Source organism: Xiphias gladius, chromosome 1 (genome assembly GCF_016859285.1).
Source record: "Xiphias gladius isolate SHS-SW01 ecotype Sanya breed wild chromosome 1, ASM1685928v1, whole genome shotgun sequence".
Taxonomy (NCBI): domain Eukaryota; kingdom Metazoa; phylum Chordata; class Actinopteri; order Istiophoriformes; family Xiphiidae; genus Xiphias; species Xiphias gladius.
The window spans coordinates 31,461,480-31,487,423 of NC_053400.1; the positions used below are offsets into that span (position 1 = coordinate 31,461,480).

The 25,944-nt window shown below is 45.0% G+C and overlaps 1 protein-coding gene and 1 long non-coding RNA gene across 4 annotated transcripts; one reads left to right on the forward strand and one right to left on the reverse strand.

The window, feature by feature from the left end:
- Positions 1 to 24,308, forward strand: wdhd1 (WD repeat and HMG-box DNA binding protein 1). 2 transcript variants are annotated; one of them, XM_040126195.1, is made up of 26 exons: positions 1 to 123; positions 373 to 466; positions 1,271 to 1,382; positions 1,513 to 1,664; positions 3,726 to 3,837; positions 5,634 to 5,684; positions 5,791 to 5,886; positions 6,106 to 6,198; positions 6,808 to 6,914; positions 8,677 to 8,818; positions 9,013 to 9,223; positions 11,769 to 11,953; positions 12,224 to 12,408; positions 12,497 to 12,738; positions 13,419 to 13,556; positions 13,789 to 13,945; positions 15,952 to 16,066; positions 16,426 to 16,557; positions 16,682 to 16,905; positions 17,021 to 17,160; positions 17,700 to 17,756; positions 18,972 to 19,003; positions 19,561 to 19,725; positions 20,016 to 20,158; positions 20,247 to 20,382; positions 23,782 to 24,308. In XM_040126195.1, the coding sequence occupies exons 2-26, from the start codon at positions 390 to 392 to the stop codon at positions 23,968 to 23,970; spliced, it is 3,393 nt and encodes a 1,130-aa protein (XP_039982129.1). In that variant the 5' UTR covers positions 1 to 123; positions 373 to 389; the 3' UTR covers positions 23,971 to 24,308. The 2 variants fall into 2 exon arrangements, with proteins under 2 accessions (XP_039982129.1, XP_039982137.1); XM_040126203.1 differs by having other exon boundaries at positions 9,016 to 9,223.
- Positions 9,616 to 25,749, reverse strand: LOC120789480. 2 transcript variants are annotated; one of them, XR_005707395.1, is made up of 4 exons: positions 25,695 to 25,749; positions 23,461 to 23,520; positions 16,367 to 19,752; positions 9,616 to 12,028 (listed from the first exon to the last, which is right to left on the reverse strand). It is a non-coding gene; the product is annotated as an uncharacterized LOC120789480 (long non-coding RNA). The 2 variants fall into 2 exon arrangements; XR_005707393.1 differs by lacking the exon at positions 9,616 to 12,028 and adding an exon at positions 12,610 to 12,727.
- Positions 25,750 to 25,944: the final 195 nt, after the last annotated feature.

The window sequence follows — 25,944 nt, forward strand, 5'->3', positions numbered from 1 at the left end:
TTTGGAGAGTTGCGTCATGACGCGGTGGCGGGAGTCGTGACGCCGCGTTTCCTTGTTTTCAACGCAGCGCGGGAGATCGAGGAGGCGAAGGATCGAGTCCGCGGAGTCGCCCCGGGAAAAGCTGTGAGTCGCCCTACCGCCTCGATCCCAGACCGTGACCCGGTCTGGTCTGAATTCTCCGTCCGGCCCGAGGCAGACGTCTCGGGCCGCGCGCGAGTTCGAATTAGCGCCGTCTTGCTAGCCTCCGCGCGACCCCTGGGCGAGCGGGTCGACCGTCGCACAGATGGGTCACGACTGCGGCGTTGTTGTCGTGTGTCAGACCTGCCCCGACCCCGCTCGCTGACTTCTGCTCTTTCTCCCTCTGCCCGCCAGTCTGCCGGTTCGTGAAAATGCCGTGTGAGAGGAAGCCGATGCGCTACGGTCACTCCGAGGGGCACACCGAGGTCTGCTTCGATGACCTGGGGAGGTAAGTCGGGCGTTCCCGCAGAGCAGCGGCGGACTGAGTGTTCAGATGCCGCGGTTCCACTACCCCGGGGCCAGGTCAGAGACCCGCGGTCCGAATTTGACCAAAGAAAAAGTTCATCAGCGAAATGTACTCAAAGTATCAGAAGTAGAAGCAGCTGTTCTCTTTTGGTAGGTCAGTGTAGTCGCTCAGCTGCCAGTTTATTAGGAACACCTAGTCAAGACTGATGCAGCCTAATACGGCAGTCCTGCAATATGTCCTCCTCCACGGGGGTAGAAATATTCGGCTTTGGATCTGTTCTGGTGTGTGTGTGTGTGTGTGTGTGTGTGTGTGTGTGTGTGTGTGTGTGTGTGTGTGTGTGCGTGTGCATGTGCGTGCATGTGCCTAAATGTAAATGTGTTCAGTACAAAAGTCAGTTTGTGGCATTTTGTCCCGTCGATGAAATGCCTGCCAAATCCACGCATTTGATGAAATGAATGCAGGAATCCACGAAGCGGACCTGCCCATTGATTTGCAGCTTTTCCAACATTTTACTGAATGCCATCAGAAGCGCTCCGTGCGGGAGAGCGACCTCCCTGCGTGGCCTCGGGGCGTGCGTTGTCGCGCTTCCCACCTCTAGCTGTGCGGAGTGATGGAAGGAATTCACCGGCCCAACCTCTAAACCATTGTGCCGCACAGTGCGCTTTGACTAGACGGTGCATTCAGCAGCTAGAGAAGTGTTACTACTTTCTAAAAAAGACTAAACAATCCCTGTTTGTTTTGTTTTTTCTTCTTGCCCAAATCTGACCTTGATCAATTTTTCCTCAGGTTCATTGTAACCTGTGGGAATGATGGAGATGTTCGGATATGGGAGAGTCTGGATGACGACGACCCGAAGTTCATCACTGTCGGTGAAAAGGCTTACTCTCTGGCGCTCAAGGTCGGTCATCCGCCGCCCTCTGGCGGGTTTAGGTTGTCTTGGGATCCGCGATCCGCGACCCGCCATGTGCGATTGATTTCTACTTTGCAATGAATGAGCGGTGGACCGAGACGTGTTCTTTCCTCCACAGAACGGCAAGCTGGTGACGGCGAGCTCCAACAACACAGTGCAGATCCACACGTTTCCCGACGGGGATCCGGATGGCATCTTGACCCGGTTCACCACCAACGCCACGCACGTCACCTTCAACAGCAGCGGCTCGAGAGTCGCTGCTGGATCCAGGTACGCAGGATAGTGGACTGACCTGAAAAAAAACTGTGGGAAGTGTTTCGAATTAAACGATAACAGCATACGTGGAGGCAGGTGAAGAGTGCAAGCCAGGCTCTGTCCAAATGTGGTAAAATTCACCTGCCACCGCCTCTAAAGCCCCTAGTTAATGAACCATATCTCCTTAGTTTAAACCGTACTACAGAAACGTGCGGTTTTATGTGGAGTTATGCGCCGTAACTATTTGAGTCGCCACTGGTTGCCTGACACCAGGACAACAGGTACATCACATGACGCCGCAGCAAAGAACAAACTGCTGTTTTTACATCTCTGTTTTCGCACGGTGATGGCAGGCCTTCCCTTTTTTACCCTTGGACAGAGCCAGCTGTTTTCCCCCCCGTTTCCACTCTCCCAGCTAAGCTGAGCTAACCAGCTGCTGGCCGATTGTTCACATTTGGGGTCCAGACATGAGAGTGGTAGCGGTTTCCTCACCCAACTCCCAGCAGGAAAGCGAATAAGCGTGTTTCCCAAAACATCACACTTGTCCCTTTTGATAGTAATAGATGTTCTGTGCTGAACATCTGTACCAACTCAGCCTCTGGACACCTGATTTACGCCTAATTTCTATTTTGAAAATCAGATTTACAGAACTGCGCAAAGGTTTTGGGCAATAAAAGTAAAGTGCTAACGCTTTCAAAAATAATGCCATGAAATGTTTTTATTTATCAATTAACTTCAGACAGTGTGCAGGTCCTAGTCCCAGGTACACAGTTTTTTCAAAGGGCTTGGCAGGTGGGTTTTTCCAAGCATCTCGGAGAACTTGCCCCAGTTCTTCTGTGGATCTAGGCTGTCTCAGTGTCTCCTGTCTCTTCAGACTGAGTCCGTGATGCCGAAGATCAGGGCTCTGGGAAAGGCCAGACCACCTGTTGCAGGGCTCTTTGTTCTTCTTGTCTCTGAAGACAGCTCTTCATGACTCCGGCTGTGTGTTTGAGGTTGTTGTCTCGTGCTGCAGAGTGAATTTGGGACCATTCAGACGCCTCCCTGATGGTATAAGAATCTAAAACATCTAAAGAGCCTGAAACTATTATTGCACATCTGCCCAAACCTCGGCCCAATATAGAAAAAAACTGCAGTTCTGTCAAAAAAGTAGGTTGGTGTCATCACTGGCAGACTCTTATCAGTCATTGATATTTGCACAAACTGCTTCAAACTTGTTCAGAGCCACACCTACAATCACACACCGACTGGTCCATAACTGTGTGAAATCTCCAATCATAAACAAGCCTCTGCCAAAAGAAAAAGACGTGGTACTGGAATTGTAAAGATATATCCAGTGATTTGGATGTCCAAAGATATAAATGAGATATTTTCCACCGTTGATGTGATCTCAGTGCTGAAAGACGTGGCGGGTGTCACCTTTAGTTGGTCAAGCCGCGCACGTCCACTCCGCTCCGGCTTCTCCCGTTGCGGCTGATGAAGCTGTCGCGCGTCGTGCGAACTATGACTGACCCAGCCTATGATCTTATTAGGTTCGGTATTGTTGTTCCAGCACAGGATGGGCTGCACACACACACACACACACACACACACACACACACACACACACACACACACACACACACACACACCGGTGTACCTGAATGATATTTCCACCGCACAGACAGAGCGGCGCTTTTGATTGGTTTATGATTAGTCTTGATCGGAGGTAAACGTCTGTTCGCTGGCAGAATTGATTTGCCCTAAACAGGTCTATCACGGCAATAGAAGCACAGAGCATGGCAGCCGTATTGATGCGGCTATTTTCACACTGGTAATTTCTGTTGTGATATTGATTGTAGAAATTCAGGCATCTGAGGCTGTTAGGCCGGATTTGGCATTTGCATTCTGGCAGACGCAGGAGGAAATCAGGATTATTTGGCTTCTCTTGTTCATTGACGTGACGATTAGCGCTCGTGCCGGTTCAAGCTGACGCGCCCTTTCCCCTCGATTCCGCCGCTGCTCGCTGGCATTCGCCTGCGTGTTAACACAGATTTACGGTTTGCACGTATTTATTCTCAATTTCTCTCTTCTCCTCAGTGACTTCATGGTTAAGGTGGTGGAGTTGTCGGACAGCAGCCAACAGAAAACGCTCCGGGGTCACGAAGCACCTGTCCTCGGTGTCGCCTTTGACCCCAAAGATGACTTCCTGGTGGGTAAACCTTCTCTCTGATGGCAGTAATGTAACGCTGAGGGTGTTTTCTGTTTGCGTGCTTTTTGTTATGCAGACCTTGATGTCCGATGTGCACTCATGTAAATCCTGAATGCAGGTGAAACTCTGTGAGATGGTACATTGAGTTCTGCTGGACTTTTGTGGTGAATTACAATTAAATTGGCACAGACTCTCTGATTCTGTCCATAAAGCAACACCGGGAGAAAAAGCCTTTATGTGAAAAATCGACAAACACAACGCGTGAACTAGAAAAGTGTTGTTTGTTAATTTACCTCCTCCTGGAAGGTTATAATGTTCAGTTTGTGTTGAAGCTGTTTCAGAGAGGTGTCGATTCAACGGATTGTTTTGGAGGCTGCAGTTTGTGGGGCTGTTGAACTGCGTCGCGTTGTACGAAGAGGTGCTTCTATTATTTTGTCCAGCCCATTTATATCCATCAGGGCAGGCTAAATAACAGAAACACCTCTGTTGTGATGTTTTTTGTTTTTATTTTTTTTAACGGCGGAGCCGAACTGGCGGCAGAAAGTGACCGTGAGCAGCGTCAGGTGCCAGTTCACGACACAGGAAGATGGATTTACCGGACGCCTTCTCCAATTATTTTACTGATTTAGCCTGAACACAGGTTAAATAAGTACATATACTGGATCCACAGATTCCCCATTCATTCACTAAATGCTTGCGTAAATACTGAGTGACGTTATAGCTATGGTCTGTGGTTGCTGCTGTTACTAATTTATCATTATTAACTACATCGTGATTTCGCCGTGTGTGTGATAAACAGTGGAGATTTCATCAGTCCAGTCTGTCCGTTGAACGGCTTCCAACCATAAACGCCTGCCTGTAGCGTCTTCGAAGACGTTGTTCTATAATCCTCCAACTGCACAAAGGGTTATTTTTTTTGTTTGTTTTTGTTTTGTTTTTTTCCCTCTTATTCTGGGATTCTCTTATTCGTATGTTAGTCGATGAATCAATTAGTCAGGAGACAAAATTAATCGGCAACTATTTTGAGAGTCGATGAATTAGCTTAATCGATGAATCGGAGTAATTTGTGAAGCTGAAATGCCAAACATTTACATGTTCCCACCCTTTTCAATGTAAGGATTTTCAGTTTTTCTGTGAACCGAATATTTTGGGCTTTTGGATTGTTGATCAGACAAAAAAACCGACCCCCCCCCCCCCCCCAAATTTTCTGACATTTTATAGACCAAGCAACTAATTGATTAATAGAGAAAATCATTGTCACATTAATCTATAATGGAAAAACCTGGCTAGTTGCAGTCCTACTGTCTGTGTTGTTCTTGTTGAAAGGTGCGATACAAATATTCAATTACTCAATTCAATTACTGGAGCTGCCAAGAAGCTTTGAAATTGCTACTGTGGCTCAGATCGACAGATACTGTACGTTGTTGTTGAATGCTGCCAAAAAAAACCCCCCAAAAAACAGCAACATAACAACAGAGAATGATTTTTGGACGGAAAACCTCAGAATCATGTTTCAGCTTTTGAGAAAGATCGATGAGAAAATGGATTTGACGCACATTTTCAGTCTGTTTAACCTTCAGTCTTCTAAAAGCCGCACTGTTATCAGGCGGCTAACATCACATCAGTATATCACCACGGCATAATTCCACTCAAAGACTTATGGGGGATGAATTAGCTCTGTTTGTAAAGGTGCAAATGCATCATGTTTGTGTGGATAACATTTGACCCTAAGTTGACGTGAACTGTTTTGACCTAAAAACAACATAAACGAAACTTGGTCTGCTTTTTTTCCCCAGGCATCCTCCAGCTGCGACGGCTCTGTCGTGGTGTGGAATATCGAGGAGCAGGTATGTCGGTGTTTTTCGCGCACCTCGCTTTTTTTATTTTTTATATTTTTACATGCTCTCCATCTGGCCAGTCTGTCGGATGCCGATTTTCTCTGTGTCCCCTCAGACTCAGGTGATCAGTTGGCCTCTGCTGCAGAAGACCAATGACGTCAGTAATGCGAAGTCCCTGTGTCGGCTGGCCTGGCAGCCCAGGATGGCAAAGGTCAGTGACGCGACTCTTTGACTCACCCTTTAGTTCCCGCTCCGGTTTATTGGCAGAGCGCGGCGTCTACTGCTACGTGTCAGTCTCTCCAGCATTTATTCTTCCTCAGTGCAAACCACATCAGTGATTAATCAATGTAAAAAAACTGATGATGATCTAAGAGGCCGAACAGAACACTAATCTTGAAGTAACAGAAAAATTGTCTGTGTGTACACCCAGTTTCTAGCGGTTCCTGTGGACACGAAGGTGCACCTGTACGAGCGAGGGTCCTGGGATCATGCGAGCACTCTGTCTGACGATCTGCTCACACGGGTGAGATCCAGTCAATTACACACTCCTGTTCAGGGTTAAGTCACCGTCAGTAAATGGCCCCCGTTACACTGCGCTTTGGGCTGAAAGCTTCGGTCGTCAGCGAAAAACGGCGGTCTTGCATCGCACAGTGCGGCACGTCCACAGACGGCTGTTCCGGTGCTTTCAGCGTCATTTCTGAGAAATCATGTTTTATCTGTCATTTAGGCATGTCAAGTGGGCGTGAGTCTGGATGGTAGGGAATTCAAAATACTTTGTTTGTTGCAGTTGTTAACAAAAAGGTGGCGCCATGGCTGCTGAATTCCATCACAATTGAGTCAGATTTTAAAAGTGAACTGATTTAAGCTACGTATTGCATTTCTGTTTAATCTGCCCCTTCATTTTCCTTAATCTGATGTTCAAACACTGGATGTGATTAATTTGCTCCCTTAGCCTCTCGCTTGCTGAAGCGTGACGTAATTTTTCTGATCAAATATCTGATTTTAATACAATGTGAAGGCACCGAAAAGATGACCTCAGTCGGTCAGTGCTCTGTAGGAAATGTCTGTTCTTTCTTCTCATTTCGAATTTTCTTTTCTCTTTTTTTTTCTCCCCGTCGTGTTTTCTCTGCAGCCCATCAACGTGGTGGCCTGGTCTCCGTGTGGGCAGTTCCTGGCAGCTGGTAGCGTGGGGGGTTTACTGACAATATGGGACGTAAACAGCAAGCTGTGTGTGGAAAAGTATGTAACAAAGATGTGTCCAGAGGTTAAGAATTGTGTGTTGCACAAATTCAAATGTGAATATATATATATATAATGCTGTTTTTTAGAATGGGACTTGATGAATTAGAGGTTAAATCTAAACTGGATTGTGATATTTTAGACACATCTTCATCCTATCGTGCTGAAACATTAAGGAGTGAGGCTTGTTGATGTTCAAAGATAAGCCTTCAGAGGCAGTGACTGCCACGTCACTTGTTTAATACAAAGCATCGAGTCAATAACTGGTCAAAGGGCGTGTCGGCATTGTTCATTGGGGAGGTCACTTCTCGAATAAAGCTAAAACAAGACTTGAGGAAAGTCTCAAGAGGAAAGACCATGGGTTCATTTGCATCAAAAGGGTTTATCCTGCGGGGAGCATGAATGTCCACAAAAAGCATCATGGCGGTCTTTGTTTTTAGCCATGCTATAGTGGCGTAGCACTAGGGAGGGAAGTGTTGGTTAGTCGGTCCGCCACTTTGGTCTAGTCTGAAAATTATTCAACTATTGTTGACTGTGTTGTCACAAACTGTGGTCAACAGTCATGGTCTGCAGAGGATGAATCCTAATGTCTTTGGTGATCCCCTGACTTTTCCTCTGCCGCCACCATGAGGTTGACGTCTTTGGTTCAGAGTGAAACTCCTGTTGGACTGAATTGTAATCACCTTGGTGATTCTCTGACTTTTCATCCAGCGTCATCACGGCACCGCTGCTGTAGACTCTTAGTCCTGTTTTAAAATAAACACACAACTTAAACATTTTTGATAAGGGACATCTCTTAAATTTGGTTGTTGAAGAATTATGACCCAACACATGTACTGAGCAGGGGATCTTACAGTTGAAAAAATAAACTTGATGGGCAATGAAAGCTTCCATCAAATATCTGGTTAGATTTATAATGTTTTTTATTTATTCTTTGATCACATAGGTACTGATTTCCATCAAAATTTAACCACTTTCAGACTTGTATCTTGTTTAGGCAATAAGTGGCAAAGTTAAGTCAACATTTAAGAAGTTTTTCATCTTTTTTCAAGTGGAAAGGAGTTCTGTAGTTTTGAAAAAAGTATTGTTTTATTATCCGTGCCAAACCTGAGATATTACATCAGCACATTTATCAAAAACATAAAGGTAACCTAAAGGCTCGTGCCTTCGTTATCGGAATAATTGAACAGTTGCTGCCACCAGTGGAAGAGTCAGGCACATAACCCCCTCTGAAACACCAACAACCACAGCAATTTGGTTTTTGTACAGATTATACAAAAAAGATATAACGTGCTTACTAAACAGCTTTAAAGCTGCTGGTAGGTGGGTTGTTTATTAGATAGATGGACTTTTTAGATAGATTATTATTATTTATTTATTTTTTTTACCTGTTTCCGTTGAGCTAAGCTAAACTAACCGGCTGCTGGCTTCAGCTTCTTATTTAATGGACAGATATGAGAGCACTATCAATCTTCTCATGACACTCTTTGCAAGAAAGAGAATAGTTGTATTAAGGCTGCAACGTACGATTCTTTCATTATCAGTTCATCTGCGGAAAATGTTCTCTACCGGTCGGTTAATTGTTTGGCCATTAAAACACCAGAACAGTGGGGAAATGACCGTTGAGCATGAGGTCATCCAATGTCACGTTTTGTCCGACTGTCAGTGCACAACCCAAGAATATACAGCGTATTTTTAAGGGTAAAGATAGTTTTAGGGACAGTAGACCACTACAGTTGAAGTCTTCTTATCTCCGCTGCAGGCAGAAGCACGAGAAAGGCTTCACGGTGTGCGGTTTGGCCTGGCATCCCTCAGGCGGTCAGATCGCGTACACAGACACAGAGGGCTGCCTGGGCCTGCTGGACGGACTCAGCACCTCCGCGTCCGACACCGACGCCGCCAAGGTAACGCGGGATTTAAATGTTTCCTCCAACTCAATGGCCATGGGCTAGAAAATAAAATAAATAGGCAACAAGTAAGGCGATGACATTTTTCAGCCTCTCTTGAATCAAACCACACAGATATCTTATTATCTTATATATTTTTCGTCCCGACTATTAACTTCTTCATCAATTCTTGACCTTCACTGGACTTTCGGCAGGCACCAGCAAAAAAGCCAGCAAAAGACTATGATGACCTGTTTGATGAAGATGATGATGATAGACTCATGGATGAAGGCCGGAGCGACACCAACTCTCCAGTTAAGAATCAGGTCGCCGGGGACGACGACGATGACGATGATTTCCTCATGCCTGCGACGGGGCGGGCGAGGAACAGAGGGGCGATCCTGGACGATGAGAACTCACTGGGTGAGTGAAAGAAGGGTTCAGTCTCGGAGTGGGTGAGGGGAGGGATGGGAAGCGGTTGGACACAAAAAAACAACCCGTTGTTATTAAGGTGTTGGGGGCCAACACAAGCTCTGCCTGGGGCCTGCTCCAGAAAGCAGGTTCAACAGACTCTGAACCTGACCCTGATCCTGACTAACCCAGAGCTTTGGTTCCATAACAGCTGTTAGTTAGCTAGCTAGCTAGCTAGCTAGTTGGTTCACCAAACTTTTATGGAGAGAAATTAGTCTCTATAACGGCGACAAATTTGTGTTACATGAGCTTCAAGTGAAAACAAGACTTACTGAAGTGTATGACCATTTGTAGGTTTTATTTATAGTGTTTGCAAATGCATTTTTCTAATCCACAAACAAATGCCAAACATTTTGGACAAATGTAAAACAATTTTACAAATAAATACATTGCAACTTGAATATCAGTATTTTACATGTATATATGTCCAACTTCAAGCTCACTGATCTGATCAGATTTGCTTTTGATAAAAGCTTCCTGTGCATATAAGGGTTTAAAAGTATTGTGATGTTCTTTTGCATGGACGTAAGGATTGTTAAATGTGTGTGCACGGGTCGCCGGACATGTTGTTGATCAGGTCACATTTGCGTTTGGAGTGTCGAGACTTTTCACGGCCTCCGATCCACAAACGTGTGCTGGTGGAATACTCGAACATCCAGGTCTTCAGTGCATTGGTGCGTAATTTCCCAATGGGAAAGGTGTTTTCCCAGATAGGTTGAATAGCCTGTCATCCTATGATTAGCCAATAATTAACAAGGTATTTTTGCATGCAATATTCTGATGCCAGGGGGCTTTATCTTTGGCAACTTCAAATTGACTGACTCTACAGTTTTTGCCTTGAGTAATAAACTAATATTATCCATCCAGGATTCTGATCTTCTTCTATCGACATGAAATTGTGCAAATTTAAGCTCTTTGATTTCGACTTGTATGAATGAGGAAATGAGACGGTTTGTCAGTCAGCTTCTTCAGGCTTTAGGGGAGGAGAGTGAGCAGTTTAGGTTCACAGAGTAAGTTACCACAGCAGGTGACTCAGAGGTAAAGTGATCTCTGCTTTTGAACTGAGAATTGGGTACATAAAAAGAGTAGAAAAACATCAGCGTTTTCACTAAACATGCTTTCTGGAATATTCCTCAGGAAAAACTTCAGTGCTCCTTGTTATGGATTATCTGTGGAAGTCCACTGGAGAGATGAACGCCGTTACTCCAAAAGATATTCTCTTTTTTGGTGTTTTTGATGATGGCGATGGAGAACGCTGTTTAACCCGCCGCTCCAAATTTTCCCATAGCTGCTCAGCTGGGTTTAGATCTGATGTCTCTAATGTCTGTCTGATACAGCACGAGATTCACCTTCATCAGACCATTCAGTGAGCCAATGTGCCCTGTATTCAGGTTTTTAATTTAATTTTTCACCAGTGTAAAGATGAATCGTTTGGTCTTTAAAATGGGAGAAAATAATGAAATATCAAAATACACAATACTCCAGAAACCCAGTGGGACATCCTCAGACGTCTTTCGTCCAACCAACAGTTCAAAACCCAGAGATATTCATGTTACGTGATATAAAACCAAGAAAAATCAGAAAATCCACGGAGGCTTTATCTTACGGGCTCGTAAATTCCAGTTGCCTTCCAAACAATGTCCTAAAAAGTTTCCTGGAAAAAACCATAAAATTTGGTACAAATCGCGGGTAAAACAGAGAGCGAGCCGTTGGTCCACTTCCAGTTATTTCTCCAAAACAAACACACGGTTCAGCATGAACGAAGAATAATAAATGAATGAGTGATAAATATTCAGTGGGGTTCAAAAAGAGGCCGTTTCTTTCCTGGAAATTCATTTGGGAGTCAATAATAATCTCAACACAAATAATATAACTAACTAAAGAAACAGAACTTCATTATTCCTGTAATCAGCATCAAACTAGACTCTTCTTTCCAGTAAAATGACTTCACGGTCAACCACCTACTATAATGGTGGATGCAGCAGTGCTCTTAACACAACATTTGAGATCAAATTTGTTGAAAATGCATAGAGAAGTTTGAGTGACTGTAATCCATTACTTGCCCAAGTGAGCAAGATAATCTATTCATCCATTAATCGTTAAATCAGAAAAATATCAGAAAACAGTGAAATGTGCCAAAAGATTCAATAATACAGAGCAGAGAAAAGCAGCAATTCCTAAAAATTTTAGAAGCTCAAACTAGGTAATATTTGCTATTTTTGCTTGATAGATGTTTTAAATGATTAGTAGATTATCAAAGTTGTCAATTTTCTGTCGATCAGTTTATCGTTTCATCACCACTTTTGTCCACGACGTCAGTAGTAGACAAGCTTGTTAATTATCCACACAGCAGTTTCTCAGAGTTTCTCCGCTCCGTAGGAAATAGACATGAACTTCCGCTGCCTTGCTGAGTGTGTTACCGTCTGAATGTGTGGTTTGGGTTTAATGGCTTTAAGATTTCAAAGTTTCCTGTGAATCCCCGTGTGTCTCCGCTCAGACACGGGATCGCTGAGGCTCGGTCGGGACAAGTTCGGGGACGATGATGACGCCGGCAGTGCTGTGGTGCCTGCGGCTGCCCCTCTGGTGCCCTTGCGTCCCGTGTATGAGGGACCCCTGCCAACGCCTCCCCAGAAGGCCTTCCAGCCGGGCTCCACCCCTGCACACCTGACACACCGCTTCATGGTAGGACACACTGACGGATGGATCGAATGCTAGACTGAATCGCATCCAGTGGAGATCTGGACGTCCATTCTGTTTCTGTTTGAACAACCCAGAAAAATAACTGCTTGCAGTTTCTCCTATAAAATATTCATCTTTGCACATAAACCTGAAGATAAAATGACATTTTTTTGAATGTTGAATGATCTTTAAGACTGTGTTTGTAAGTAAACCTTCATTTTAAAACTTAATCACATGTGTAGTTGTTATAGTAACAGTCAAATTGTGCCTCAGATGTGGAACTCGGTGGGAATAGTGCGAGATTACAATGACGAGCAGGACAACGCCATCGACGTGGAGTTTCACGACACGGCCGTGCACCACGCCATGCACCTCACCAACTCGCTGGGTCACACCATGGCAGATCTTTCCCAGGAGGCCGTGCTGCTGGCCTGCCCCAGCACGGACGAGCTTGCCAGGTAAACTCCTAACCTCTTCGTATTTTTTTTTTTTTTTTTTTTTAAATTATTTTAGCTCATCTTTGAACCCGCTCCTCCGTCTTCCCAGTAAGCTGCAGTGCCTCCACTTCTCGTCATGGGACACCAATAAGGAGTGGATGGTGGACCTGCCGAAGGGCGAGGACGCGAGGGCGCTGTGTCTGGGTCAGGGCTGGGCGGCGGTCGCCACCAGCACGCTGATGCTCAGACTCTTCTCCGTCGGAGGCGTTCAGAGAGAGATCTTCAGCCTGCCAGGACCTGTGGTCTGCTTGGCCGGACACGGAGAGCAGCTGCTCATAGTCTATCACCGGGGTTAGACGCACACACACACACACACCATGGTAATATATGCCCTATGTTGAGGTTTTTGTTGATAAGCAGGTTCTCCAGCTTTCTTACATCCACCCGCTATCAACAAACAATTATAACGAAACACAACAAAAGCTCTAATTGGTTACATGTTACAAGTTCCTGGATGCACCCAGAGGAGAGACACCTGTGGAAGCGCCCATCGGTTCGAGCCGCACAAATTCCCACCTCAGTTATTTCAAACTTAAACTCAATTTTTCAGCTGGTTGAAAGAAAAAAAAAAAAGCCTCTTAATTATGAGAATTTTCCACTTTTGTTTGACTTAATAATAAAAATCAGACTAATAAACAGAACAGTTTCAGGTTTTGAATTGTGATTTGAGGAAAACAAGCAGTTCAATAAAATAACTTTGGGCGTTAGGATATTGATCTGGGGGTCCTAGTGGGAGTGTTTTTTCCAAGTCATGCCACAGTATTTTATTTAATGTGGTTTCCAATCATTTAAGGACTCTATGAAGACCTAACATACGTCGGAGTTGAATAATCCATCACAGTGATCAGTGGACCCCCCCCCACATGCGCTTCCTATGGAATGTACTGTATTTATATAGACTCTGCGGATTATATTGAAGCAGCGCTCACGCCTGGACGAGGCCTTACGTTGGTGCATGTGTACGTCATCAGCTACAGGTTTTGATGGGGAGCAGGCTCTGGGTGTCCAGCTGCTGCAGTTGGGCCGAAGAAAGAGGCAGGTCATCAACGGCGAAACCCTCCCACTCTCTCACAAATCCTACCTGTCCTGGCTTGGATTCACTGCCGAAGGTCAGTCAAGAACTGTGTGTGTGTGTGTGTGTGTGTGTGTGTGTGTGTGTGTGTGTGTGTGTGTGTGTGTGTGTGTGTGTGTGTGTGTAATATGTATAATTTTTATTTTTTTTATTTTTTTGAATTCTCCATTAATTCACTTCCCCTGGCCTTGTTTGTACATATTACATTTCCCCTCCAACTGCACACTAGATTTTTAAGATGACAACCTGGTTGTGTTGTGGTTTTTCAGGTACCCCTTGCTACGTGGATTCGGATGGGGTGGTACGGATGCTGAACCGCTCCCTGGGAAACACGTGGACACCAGTGTGTAACACCAGAGAGACCTGCAAAAGCAAATCAGATCACTACTGGGTGGTGGGAGTGCACGAAAACCCTCAACAGCTCAGGTGAACTGGGTCTGATTTCCACTGGGCTTTCGTGCCTCAGAACTTGGCTATTTCTGAAGCTCCATTTGGAAGGGATTAACAGTACAGGGGGAGGTGGGGAATAAAATATTCACTGTGCTCCTCAGTAATTCAACACAAGGATATTGGACGTATGGAGGATAAGCAACAGGATATGGTCTAAAGTAGACAGGGACATTCAGGTGGACAAAGCCAGAAGAGAACGGGCAAAGGCAGGACACGGGAGAGCTCAGGGGGAGGCGCGGAGGGAGAGGTCAAATCTTAACGCGCAAACATGTAACAAATAGTGATATCAATCAGTGTGACTGAGCACTCGCTGCGGATATCATTGTCTCAGATGTTCATCGGGGACAAACGTCCGTAAATCTGCTTAGAACTCCCAGAGAAACGACCGTCGGACAGGTTTTGACCCTTTGCCTCCAAGCGTCAAAAAGCGGCACTTTTTCTGTGAGCAGGAATTCAGTCGCATCTTAATGCTTAGAAACGATTCGGTGTGACTTACACTTCCCGAGGATAACATTATCTCCGATTCCCATCGCGAGTAAACGTCCATAAATCCACGCAGAAATCATAGAAAAGACCCCCCCTGTAACGGCAGAACTTGCCTGAGAATCATCGAGTTTTTCTAAAATTTTTCGTCAATATCGAAGTAATCCCGTGGGCTCAAAGAGAATACCAGTACCTGCCTGTAGCTGACGTTACAACAGCACAGTTGATGAGCGCTTGCTCTCCTGGGGGCATTCATTTTTTCTGTCATTACATTGGTTCCAAAACTGACCTATATGTTGGCGTTAGCATGTTTTTCTGACCTGGTTTTATAAAAACAAACAAAACAAAAACAAAAAACCTCTAACTCAGTACTGTTACTCTGTACCAGTAGACAACAGCGGCTCTAATTATTTGCCTAGGCTGTGTCTGGTTGTGGTAATTACAGTAATAATGGGAATTTTAGGGTAGAAAATTAAGTTATGTAGATGCTGAAGAAAGCTTTTCAGTCACCAAACTGAATTTTGTTATTTATTTTTTTTAATGTTTATAGTGCAGATCATGAGTTTTTCTTTGAGTACACTACAATTCCTTCCTTCTAGTATACTTAAAGCATCAACTAAGGACTGCGATGAACTGTTGTTTTTATAATACACCCTCAGAAAACAGACTCAAAATACCCATCCCGATTTCCTAGAGCCCAAGGTGACATCAGCAAATGTCCAAAACCCCAAAATATTCAATGAACTATGATTTTAAGACGAGGAAAAGCAGCAACTTTTCATATTTGAGAGAGAATTTGAATTTTATGACTTTGATTGATTGATTAATCTTATAAGTGATTTCTATCGAAATGCTTGTCAATTCATTTCATTTCGGCCGACTAATCTGTGAATCAGCCAATCGTCGCAGTTCCATAAAAAAACTTGCAGGAACTTGAAACTCACTCAAAAAAAGGTAATTGGAGTGAAAATTCGGCCGACTTGTCCAGGTTTTTCCTGTTCTGTGATGCAACTGTGAGTTCGGACTGTTGCGAATATGTTTCTGCTTGCTCATGCATTCAAGTGTGCAAACCATTTGCCTTCATTAGTGGAAGCTATCAGGAAACTGGGAGGGATAATGTGAATTTTTCAGATTCTCGGATTGGTAGGGTTTCCAGCAAGCACCTGAATGCATCGGGGAGAAAGACTTTGTCAAAAGGTCTCTGCTCACAGTTGGATCTGCACATGTTGGTAACACAGCTTTAATAACAAAAAACAAACCTTTCAGTGCGGAGGAATTGATTTTCACACTGCATGCTGAAGTAAACTGACACCGGTGGCTCTCTAGTGGGATACAACATTGTGCTTTGAATTAAAACAGCATAATTGAGCAAGAGACGAATAACAGGCAAGTGTTTGATCCTGATCCCGGATGTGATCTTGTTGTTCGTGCCGGTTAATCGTAGTGTTTTGGGGGGTTGGTTTTCCTCTGCTAAATCCAGTCTGTTCTCGTCCCGTCAGGTGCATCCCCTGTAAGGGCTCCAGGTACCCCCACACCCTGCCCAGACCTGCGGTGGCCGTCCTGCCCTTCAAGCTGCCGCTGTGTCAGACCACCACAGAGAAGGGACAGATGGAGGTAGACGCACCAAACACACCCGAGACAGCGGATGAACAATTGTGACATTTATCATTTTCTAAACTTAACCTGGATAACAATGGAAGTGACGGCAGTGTTAGCACGGTATTTTAGTTACTTAAGCCCATTGTGAGCTCGCGGGGAATCAATGTTGAGATTTTTTGTGTGTATTTCCACTAGTTTAAATGGCTAGTGAGTAGATAGACTACGACTCCAGAAAAGCCTAGATGCTGGTCCGACAAAGATCCAGGTCTTTGTCGGACCAGCGTGTTTGCGATGGAGGACACACAGGTCACTTACTTCCGTGTAATGTGAATTGGAAGCAACCATTCAGCCTGCCGTCCTCCGTCGTCCTCCAGGAGCAGTTCTGGCGTTCGGCCCTCTTCCACAACCACTACAGCTTCCTGTCCTCCAGCGGCTACGAGATAGACGAGGACGCGCAGAGTAAATCGCAGAAGGGGCAGCAGGAGCTGCTCATGAAGATGTTTGCAGTGAGTATGAAACCTCCGAGCGGTGAGATTATCCGCATGCATCGCCTGTGGGATCCCACTCGATATTATGAGCCCTGATTCAGAAGTGTGCCCTGTTATCTCCTGATGGATGTTTTTCTCCCAGCTGTCCTGCAAGCTGGAGAGGGAGTTTCGCTCTGTGGAGCTGGCGGAGCTGATGACCCAGAACGTGGTGACCCTGGCCATTCGATACGCGTCCCGGTCCAGACGCATGGCCCTGGCCCAGCGGCTCAGCGAGATCGCCCTGGAGAAAGCCAGCCAGATCCAGGAAGAAGGGCCCGAGGAGCAGGAGGAGGAGCCAGAATACTCCAGCGTCAGGCGGGCCTCGGGGTAATGCTAAAAAAAGACAGCGTGTGAAAGATCTGCCCCTCCGTGTTTATTTTATAATCTCTGCTCCAACGGAAGGGGGGAGACTGTTTGATTCACACGCCTCGTATTTTGACAGGTACGGCCAGAGTGAGGTCGCAGGAGGACGTTACGGCAACAGACGTAATCAGGAGGAGGAAGAGGAGCAAGGAGAAGAGCTCGGCGAGGAAGAGGACGGGCAGGAGGTGGAGACAGAGGAGACAACAGAAACCAGAAAACGTCAGTTCCACCTCTTTCTTCAGCTCTTTGCACATGTACAGTGCTGTGCACCGAAAGTAAAGTGAGGGAGCTTTCAAAAATAAAGTCACCAATAGTTTTAATTTTATCAGTTAACTTCAGGCAAAGGGCAGTAAACGGTTTTTTCAAGGCGCTCGGCAGGTAGGTTGTTCCGAGTATCTTGGAGAACCTGCCCCGGTTCTCCTGTGGATCTAGTCCGTCTCAGTGTCTCCTGTCTCCTCGTGACTGACCCTATGATGCTGAGATCAGGGGTCTGTGGGGGCCAGACCACCGGTTGCAGGACTCCTTGTTCTTCTCGTCTCTGAAGTCTGTTCTTCACGACTCTGGCTGATTGTCGGGGCTCGTTGTCTCGTGCCGCAGAGTGAATTTTGGACCGATCATTCGCCTCCGTGATTCTCACTCACGACGGATAAGAATCCGAAGCGGCTAAAACTTTAGCGCGGTGCCGTTTGTCTTCTCTGCAAGAGCACAAGATGTCAATGGTACCAGCTCACGTGTGATCCGTGTCTCTCATCCCGTAGGCGTGAACCCGTTTGCTAAGGAAGCCGGCTCACCTGTGACGCCGTCTCTGACACCAAGTGAGTAAAAAAAACATCGATCAGAAATTCACATGTTCAAAAGATAATGTAAGGTTACCAGCGATAATGGTAAATCACATTCAAGCAGTGACATCTGCTAAGTGTCAAGCAAAAATTACTCATGTTAGACACACTATCCTGTACCATCTGATTTTGTATCTGATAGTTTAGACTGCTCATATGATCCAGACATCGGAGATCCAACGTTTTATTTGATAAGTGTGAGTATTAACCACAGACTGATGAGACTAAAGTGTTTGTGACATTAAACATACAATAAGGTTTCTGCCGGGATGGTTTTCTTAAGCCCAAATTAGAATCTAGTTTTCGCTGTCGCAGTTTTAAAATCCGAATACCGAGCGAGACAGGGCGGAGCTGAGGTGGGACGGCCGCTATGATTTGAGTGTGACAGGTCGAGACGCCTTGTCAGTCAAAGCAAACGTGCTTCCGCAACTCTCTGCGCCTTGATAATCAGATGTGAAAATGTCAGCGAGGCACTAGACACGGTTTAAATTTAAAAAAAATAAAGAGGCTGATTTCAGCTCACCGCAGGTTCTGTACGTCGTGTGTCAGTGTGTCTGTCGGCTGGGAAGTAGGAAAGAAGTTGCAGTACAGAAATAACAAAAGTATGCTGAGGTGATTTAGATTATTAGTGATTTATTCTATTAGTTGTTTAGTATAGTAATATAAAGTAGACTTTGCCCACCAGAGAGCACTGTGTATTTATTTAGTTATTCATGTTCAAGTTTATTTTTCAACTGCAAAACGTCCTGCTCAATCAGTTGTGGTTACAATTCTTTATTAACAAAACTTAACGGGTCGTTATCAAAAATTCTTTGTGTTTTAATGTTTTTAAAAAAACAAAACAAAAACAAGTATTGTGTGATACGTGGTTTTCGTATTTTTAAACTCGCAAATACTGACATCCGCACCAGCCTTAGTCGGGCGCCAATGTTCAGAAGCAAACGTGTCCTGTAGAAAAATTCGTTAGATTTTTTTTTTTTAATGGGGGGAAGAAAAAAAAAAAAAACGAGTTATGGGTTTTCCAGTTCACTTCAGTTTGAGCAGCGTGTAGCGGTCATTACGAAACACTAGAGCATCAGGTTCAGTCTTGGCCGTTGTGTTTACTGTGTAATAACCTTGCTTGGAGGGCAGGACGTTGTTAAGACATTTTTAATCTGAATGTGCACCTGATTTCTCTAACTTGTTTTTCAGTTGGTAAAGTAGGACGTGCAAATCCTTTCAAGGTAAGGACTCAAGATTCTTTGACACCAGCCCCGTTTCCTCTGATTATTTTAGATCTTAAAGACAAAACAAAACAGTCTTAAAAAATCTTAAAAGGCATTGATTTCAGTTTCCTCCAAAAAAGACCTTTAAAGGTATTAAAAAGTCTTGAGTTTCATTCACAGAGGTCTTAGATATTTTTCTTCTAGCCTGCTGTAGGCAGTAATGTTACTTGTTTTTGTTTGCTGGAGTATTATTGTTCCAGGTCCAGGTTGTTTTTAACTAACGAATGACTAATGATATTATTAGGAATTACTGTTATTTACTGCTGGGAAGTGCTGAAAAAGTGTCATATAAATGTCAATAAATTGATGCACTTGCAATTATTCTATCTTCACTATTGGTTCTCATTAATATCTTTCTTTATTTGGTCGATGAGACCATGAAACTTGATTAAATTGCATTCTGTGTGGGATTAAAAAGTCCCGAATTTATCTTGGTGAACCCTGCAGAAACCGTGGAAGATGCATAGAGACTGTTAATTGGAACGACGTTAAAGGGTTTACTGGGATATTTTCAGGTCCTTGGATCGGGGAAACCGCCGGCCTCGTCGGGTCCGCCTCGAGCGACACACATCCTGGACAACATGACGTCCAGCAGGAAGTCGGCTCCCCTCAGCGGATCCGCAGGGAAACCGATCAAAGGCCCCGTCCTCAAACCGCTGGCCCCCAGGCCCAAGGCAAAGGTCCTGTTACCGCCAAACTTCCCCTAGCTCAAAAACACAACATGGCAACAAATTAAATATCATAAATATCATCGCCACATTGCTTTACTCTCCTTCCCATGTCCCATAACTGCAAAAGACAACAGGTAGGAAACCCGTCCTTAAATAAGATGCTAAAACCTTGGAAAACGACTGAACACTGTCAATGGCACCACGCGTGTCGCGCATCTGTGTTGCCAGACTTCGGTATGAAACTGGAGATATTCACTCACCAGGGTTCTCTGCTTATAATTTCCCTCTTTTCTCCCCAGACTCAGTCCACTCTGCTCCAGATGACGGGCACGAAAGCAGCCAATAAGAAGACTCAGGAGAACACGCAGCCGGCGGCAGATAAGCAGAGGCAGCCGGAGGCCCCGCCCGCGGCCGCACCGGCAAGTAACAGCGAGAACTTGAGGTAAGAAAGTGCTTTGTTAGAAGCGAAAACACACATTTTTTTTTTCCCTTCTTCTGAGTCAGTTGTGTCGTTGACCGCATCTGTTCAGGCCGAAGACGGGCTTCCAGCTGTGGCTGGAGGAGAACAGGAAGAGTATCGTCGCCGAACATCCTGACCTGGAGGAGACCGATATCATCAAAGAGGCCATGGGACGCTTCAGGACGCTGTCGGCAGAGGAGCGACTGGTATGAGATTGTGTTTGAATCTATCTCGGAAAACTCGAAATTGTATATTTCAGCTCGTAAATGTCCTGAAAAAATTAGAAATTTGACCAAACTGGAAAACACCAAGTGTTGCTGTAAAATTGTGTTAAAACTACAGGTGAGCAGCTCTAAGATTTTACTGGCATCACAAACCCTGCAATTTGATTTAAACCTGCGATAACTTATTATTATTTATTTTTTTTTGTCACTCTGGGGCAGTGGAGATACGTTCACCATATCACTTATCAAGGTGATACGGCGAACTTGTTGGCAAACAGTTGATTATTCAGACATCCATCGGTTACAGAGCAACATTGTCATTAGAAATGGAGTGTTGTGTCCACTTGATGTATGTCAGTCAGATTTAATTAATTGGCTCCGCTTTTGTTTTCTACCAACTCCTGAGGGAGACGTCTGTCTCCTTAGCTGCTAAACGCTCCACTATGTTCACCGGCTGGTCTCTGCCCGTGTCTGTCTGCCGTTTGCTGCTGAGCAGGTGGCGGACAAGTGGCTTTTTAGAGTTTTTATTCTCCGAAAACGACGCCGTGAGAGCGGCGAGAGTGGACCAGAGCGAGTAGAGCTGCGGCCCGGACGGATAAACAATGAGCCTAAACTGGCTGTAAAGCTCCGTGACGCCGAGGGGGAGCTGCAGACTCAGCCGATAATTCAGACACACCCTTTACATTAATAACGTAACAGATGACGATGTTAAAGTATTGGTCATAGCTGCTTTAGTCAAAATTCCAGCCGCGGTCAGTGAACGTAGGGGATCAAATTCTCAGCAATCGACTGGTGATGGCTGTAAAATTCCTGCATAGAATCGGCTGCTGTTTGAATCGAGAAATCCAGATTTTCTGCATCTGGCTCATAGGCTCAACATTTTTAGCTGTTGAGTTATCTGTAAAATTACAGTCATAAATCTGTTAAGACGCACACTTATAATAAGGCCTTGTTATTGTTCTTTAAATTTTGGAAATTACCTTAATATTAGACCCTTTCTATGAAAAATCCTTTAAAAACTTCTGCTGCTGTTCCACTTCCCTCTAAGTTTACAATCGTCGTTCATGTTGGCAAAAAGTTTTTTTTTAATTTTTTTTATATTTTTATAAATGCTACAGCAAATCTGAAGGTACCATTGAGGAGGTTTCTTTCTGTTGTTCAAAATTCACTGTTTGATCGATAATAACATAAATGTACACTTTGTGTTTTGATATGATTTAGTAGCAGAATTTAGAGTAAAATAGTGTGATATCACACCACTCTTCGTCTTTTCCCTAAGAAAAGATAGTTGTTTTTTTGTTTTTTGTTGTTTTTGAGCAGTCTTTTAAAAGTGAGCTGTTTTCAGTTCATCTTGCCTCGTCCTAGTTTGCCCTGAAGAGCAAATTGACCAGTGAAACCCATCAATTATACTCCGAGAGAGACGGCAGTGATTATCAGCTGCAGATCCGTTAACCCCGTCCTCACCGCGCAGCCCGGAGACGCACCGCGGTCGAGTCGGCACTCGGAAACTCACTGTAAAAGTGACTCGAGTCCCCGGGTCCAGTCGTGTCCCGTAGTTTCTGGTTTTCACCGGTCTTCCCCCGAAGAAGTATTCAGGTCTTTAAAAACCAATTTTCCCTCAAATGTTAGGGCCTCACACGCGATGCCGGCCGTGCTAAATGAGGGCGCCTCATCCCTCCCATCCACCTGTGGGGCTGACAGACGTCAATCCGCGGGTTTGTGTAGTAGCCTGGTCCTGACCCTGCATTCATCAAGGCTCTCAGCAGAAAAGCTGGATGACACTTGACAGAAAGAATGAAAAGAGGAAGTGGATGTGAACCGGAGGGGGGGGGGGGTGCGTCTGTTGCCTGGGAACCCTGTCGAGCGTGTTTTGGCAGCGAGGGCACAAAGCATTGATCTTATGATAATCCTGTGTGAGAGGCAGCGAGTGGGTCAGTCTGCAGGGGAATGGGGAATGATGCCGTTTTCAGTTGCTCTGAAGGACGGTTCCAGTGTGATTACCTTCCGTCTTTTTAACGATTTTTCATCAATAATGTGAATTCGGACAGTTTTTTTTTTTTTTTTTTTTGCATCAGAACACTTTCAAAAGTTGAGAAACGTTCAGATCCTCATGCGACGGAACGCTACAGTCAGGAAGCCGATCCCAACGCTGACAAAAGCAGCTTCGCCCTGTTTGGTTCTGACTCGAGGTTTTTACCGGCTGACTCCTCAAATTCTGATTCATGAACCAGCCGCAGCATTTAAAAAAAAAAAAAAACCTATGTAAGTAACTGGAAGTGATCTGTATGAGCTGTGTTAATCAGTTGAAATTGTTGACTAATTTTCTCTTCATTGCGATTGATTCATCACGAACCCTCACCTCCTTCTCACTTCCTGACCTGGTTTCCGTCTTCTCACCCACTGCCTGTAGCAACACACACCGCGCCCACACCAACGCAGCGTCGCAATTTTTTTTTTTTTTTTTTTAAATTCAAGTGAAATTGGGTAACAGCTGAAGCTTTGACCGGCGGTTCGTTGCGCCTTTCAGCTGTGTGAGTAGGTTATTTAAAATAAATAAATAAATAAATAAAACTTGGAAAATGACCCTGCAGGGTCACGTTTAGCCTGAAACCTTGTTAATGTCCGACCCTGGGGTTGTGTGTGTGTGTGTGTGTGTGTGAGTTGCTCCTAATTTCATTATTCTGTCCAGATACAATAAAATGACAATTGAATAGTGAGACGTCACAGCTTGAACCATCTCCCAGCTCCGTAAAGGCGGTGTTTGCGTGTATGTGTGTGTCTGTGTGTGTGTCTTGTGTGTTTGTGTGCTTATTTAGATATGCATGGGGTTAATGGCAGTGCTTTATCGGGCGCTGGAGGTGAAGAGTGTGCAATTTTGTGTGTGAGTGTGTTTTTATTTGTGTGTGTGTTAGTGTGTTTTTATTTGTGTGTGTGTTAGTGTGTTTTTATTTGTGTGTGTGTTAGTGTGTTTTTATTTGTGTGTGTTTGTGTGTGTGAGTGTCTGTGTGTTTTTACTTGTGTGTGCGCGCGCGCGCGTGCTGCTGCTGCCAGTCCACTCACCAGGCCTGATGATTCATCCCGGCTCCATTACGTCCAGGAAAGAGCTTGCTTTTGTCTCGGCTGAGAGAGAAAGAGAAGGGACAAAAAAAAATAAATAATAAAAGCACGAGGAGGAAAAGCGCCAGCGGGCCAAAGAGCTGCAGCCTGTCAATAGTGATTATACATGACAGGATGCAATTTCAGCCGCACGCCTGAGTGTTGGTGTGTGCGTTTAGTCATCGTCACGTAGGTGTTTGGAGCCTGGGTAGAGACAGAAGAACAATACAGTTTCGTGTTTTGTCCTGCTCAGTAATTAACCTGCATCTCATGTCTTTGGTTCAGTCATTGACAGAGAGAGCAAAAGGCCAGACCGGAGACGCAGCCGATCTGAAGAAGAGGAAGAGGGCAGAGGGAGAAGGAGGTGCGGGAAACGAACATGGAAAGGCAGAAGCGGATGAAAGCACCGCCAAGAAGAAAAAATCTTTGGATCCCTCCTCCAAGCTTTCAGCGTTTGCCTTTAACAAAAACTAAACATTTTAATAGCTCGTTGTGTCCGTGTGTTTTGGAAGCCGATGCCGGTTGCTCAGATGTGTGAAAACGGTCCATCCTGACGGCGGGAGGGGATCACGGAAACATGTTTCGTCTTCCTCACACGTTACATCTGTTCGCTGTGTTGAAGAATATGTTCTGAGAGTTTTGAGGCACTTGATCAGGGACATTCATCAGCTCTTTCCACTGTCGATAATGGAGTGTGATTGTTTTTTTTGCCTCCTGATTTTATTACACTTACAACATCTCTTAAAAAAAAAAAAAAAAAAACCCTTTACTGTATTTTGACTTTTGAATAAATGTTAATGTTTATTGGTTCACGTTTTAGACTTTGATTTCCTTTTTCTGGGATTTACTGAAACACTGTGTGCGTTTATTAATCTTGTATCTTGTATTAACTCACACTACACGTGTTAAGAGTCCATCACGGCTCCTTTGACAGCAGCCGTGATGGAAATCGGACGGTGGGAACGCTCCGACTGCAAGACTAGCCGACCAAAAATTCCGACACGGCAGGAACTCAGCAGATCATCTGAAAGCCGGATCACCGATCGATCAGGTTACTAATCCTCAGAGCCTCCTCCAACTGTGAAATGACGACGGATCCGGCAAAAATTTGGGCTCAAAAATTGGTCGTGGTCAACCCGGTTCAGGGTCAAAAGCGCGGGTTTAATCCCTACAGTGTCGGCCCCGACTGACAGCAATGAAATGGAGGGATGCCGGTAGATGCACAGTTGAGGGCTCGTTCAGTTATAACTCCGGTGTTCTATTTTCTTATAGTCCACAAATCCCACGAGAGGACCAAAACCAGCAATGTGTTAGTCCACATTTCCTACCCTGCCTGTGGCACTCAGCCCGGTTTCTACTGAAGACGTAACTCTCGTCTGACTGGTTTCATTTTTACTAAGAAAAGGTTGTAAAACAACTGGTCACTGTAGTTTCTCGCAAACGTTACTCAAACACGAGTCAAGAGTGAATTCGTTGGGGACTATTTTCGGCTGCGGATGAATCCACATTTTGGTGCTCTAGTGAGTATCTGGGGCAGCAGGACTGTGTGTGTGTGGGGCCGAGTCAAAAATAAACTACAGTGTGTGTGATCATGGTGATGAAGTAACATGTAACACATGGCAGCAGTGTGACTCACTGATGTGTCTTTAATAGTTTTTGGACAACAATGGAGCTCTGTGGCTCAGAGATATCAGGATATATCATGCGTTGCATACGCGCACACACACAGCACTTGTTAGTAGGATACATTCATCGCGGGTTTCGGTCGTTTCATGGAATTTGTTGATAAGAAAAGTAGAGAATAACAATGAGCCTTCGTGCGCAAAAACGGGCCCTATTCACGTCGGACATTTTGACTTGTCGTAGTGGGAAACACAGTCGTGCCTGATAACGCTCTAGTCAGTAAGTGGCGACGGTGATTTTGACGCGCCAGTCACCAACGCGGTAGCAAGCGACACTGCGAAGCTGAAAATTTACAGTAAGTGACATTAAATCCCAGTTTGTCCTACTTTAACAGACGCTCGGTGCAGTGCAGTATCCTCGCAGTATTTTAGCAGTGAAGCACTTAGCGATCGTGGTAGGATTCTGCTCCCAAAAACAAGGACACGTGCTGCCAAGCGCACGTTGCCCTGATGATGACCATTGAAATGCACTCTGCTAATGTGAGGCGACTGTGTCCCGGGGACCCGAGCAGGTACCTCTTTCCATGTAAGCGCAGCATTGCGAGTCCATGGGTCACCTCTGCTCTTTGCACTGAGAGTTTTGCAACTCTGTCGCAACAGTACTAAGAGTCTGCAGCCCTGTGATCTTTGAGCACTAGCGTGGTGACACTAGCGTGCTGACGTGCCGACGCTGAGCACGGGACAGAATAACGTGTACTGTATCCAACCCCCCCCCCTCAGTTTGGTGTGTTAGCCTGCTGGCGTTTTGGCCGTCGAGGCTTAGACC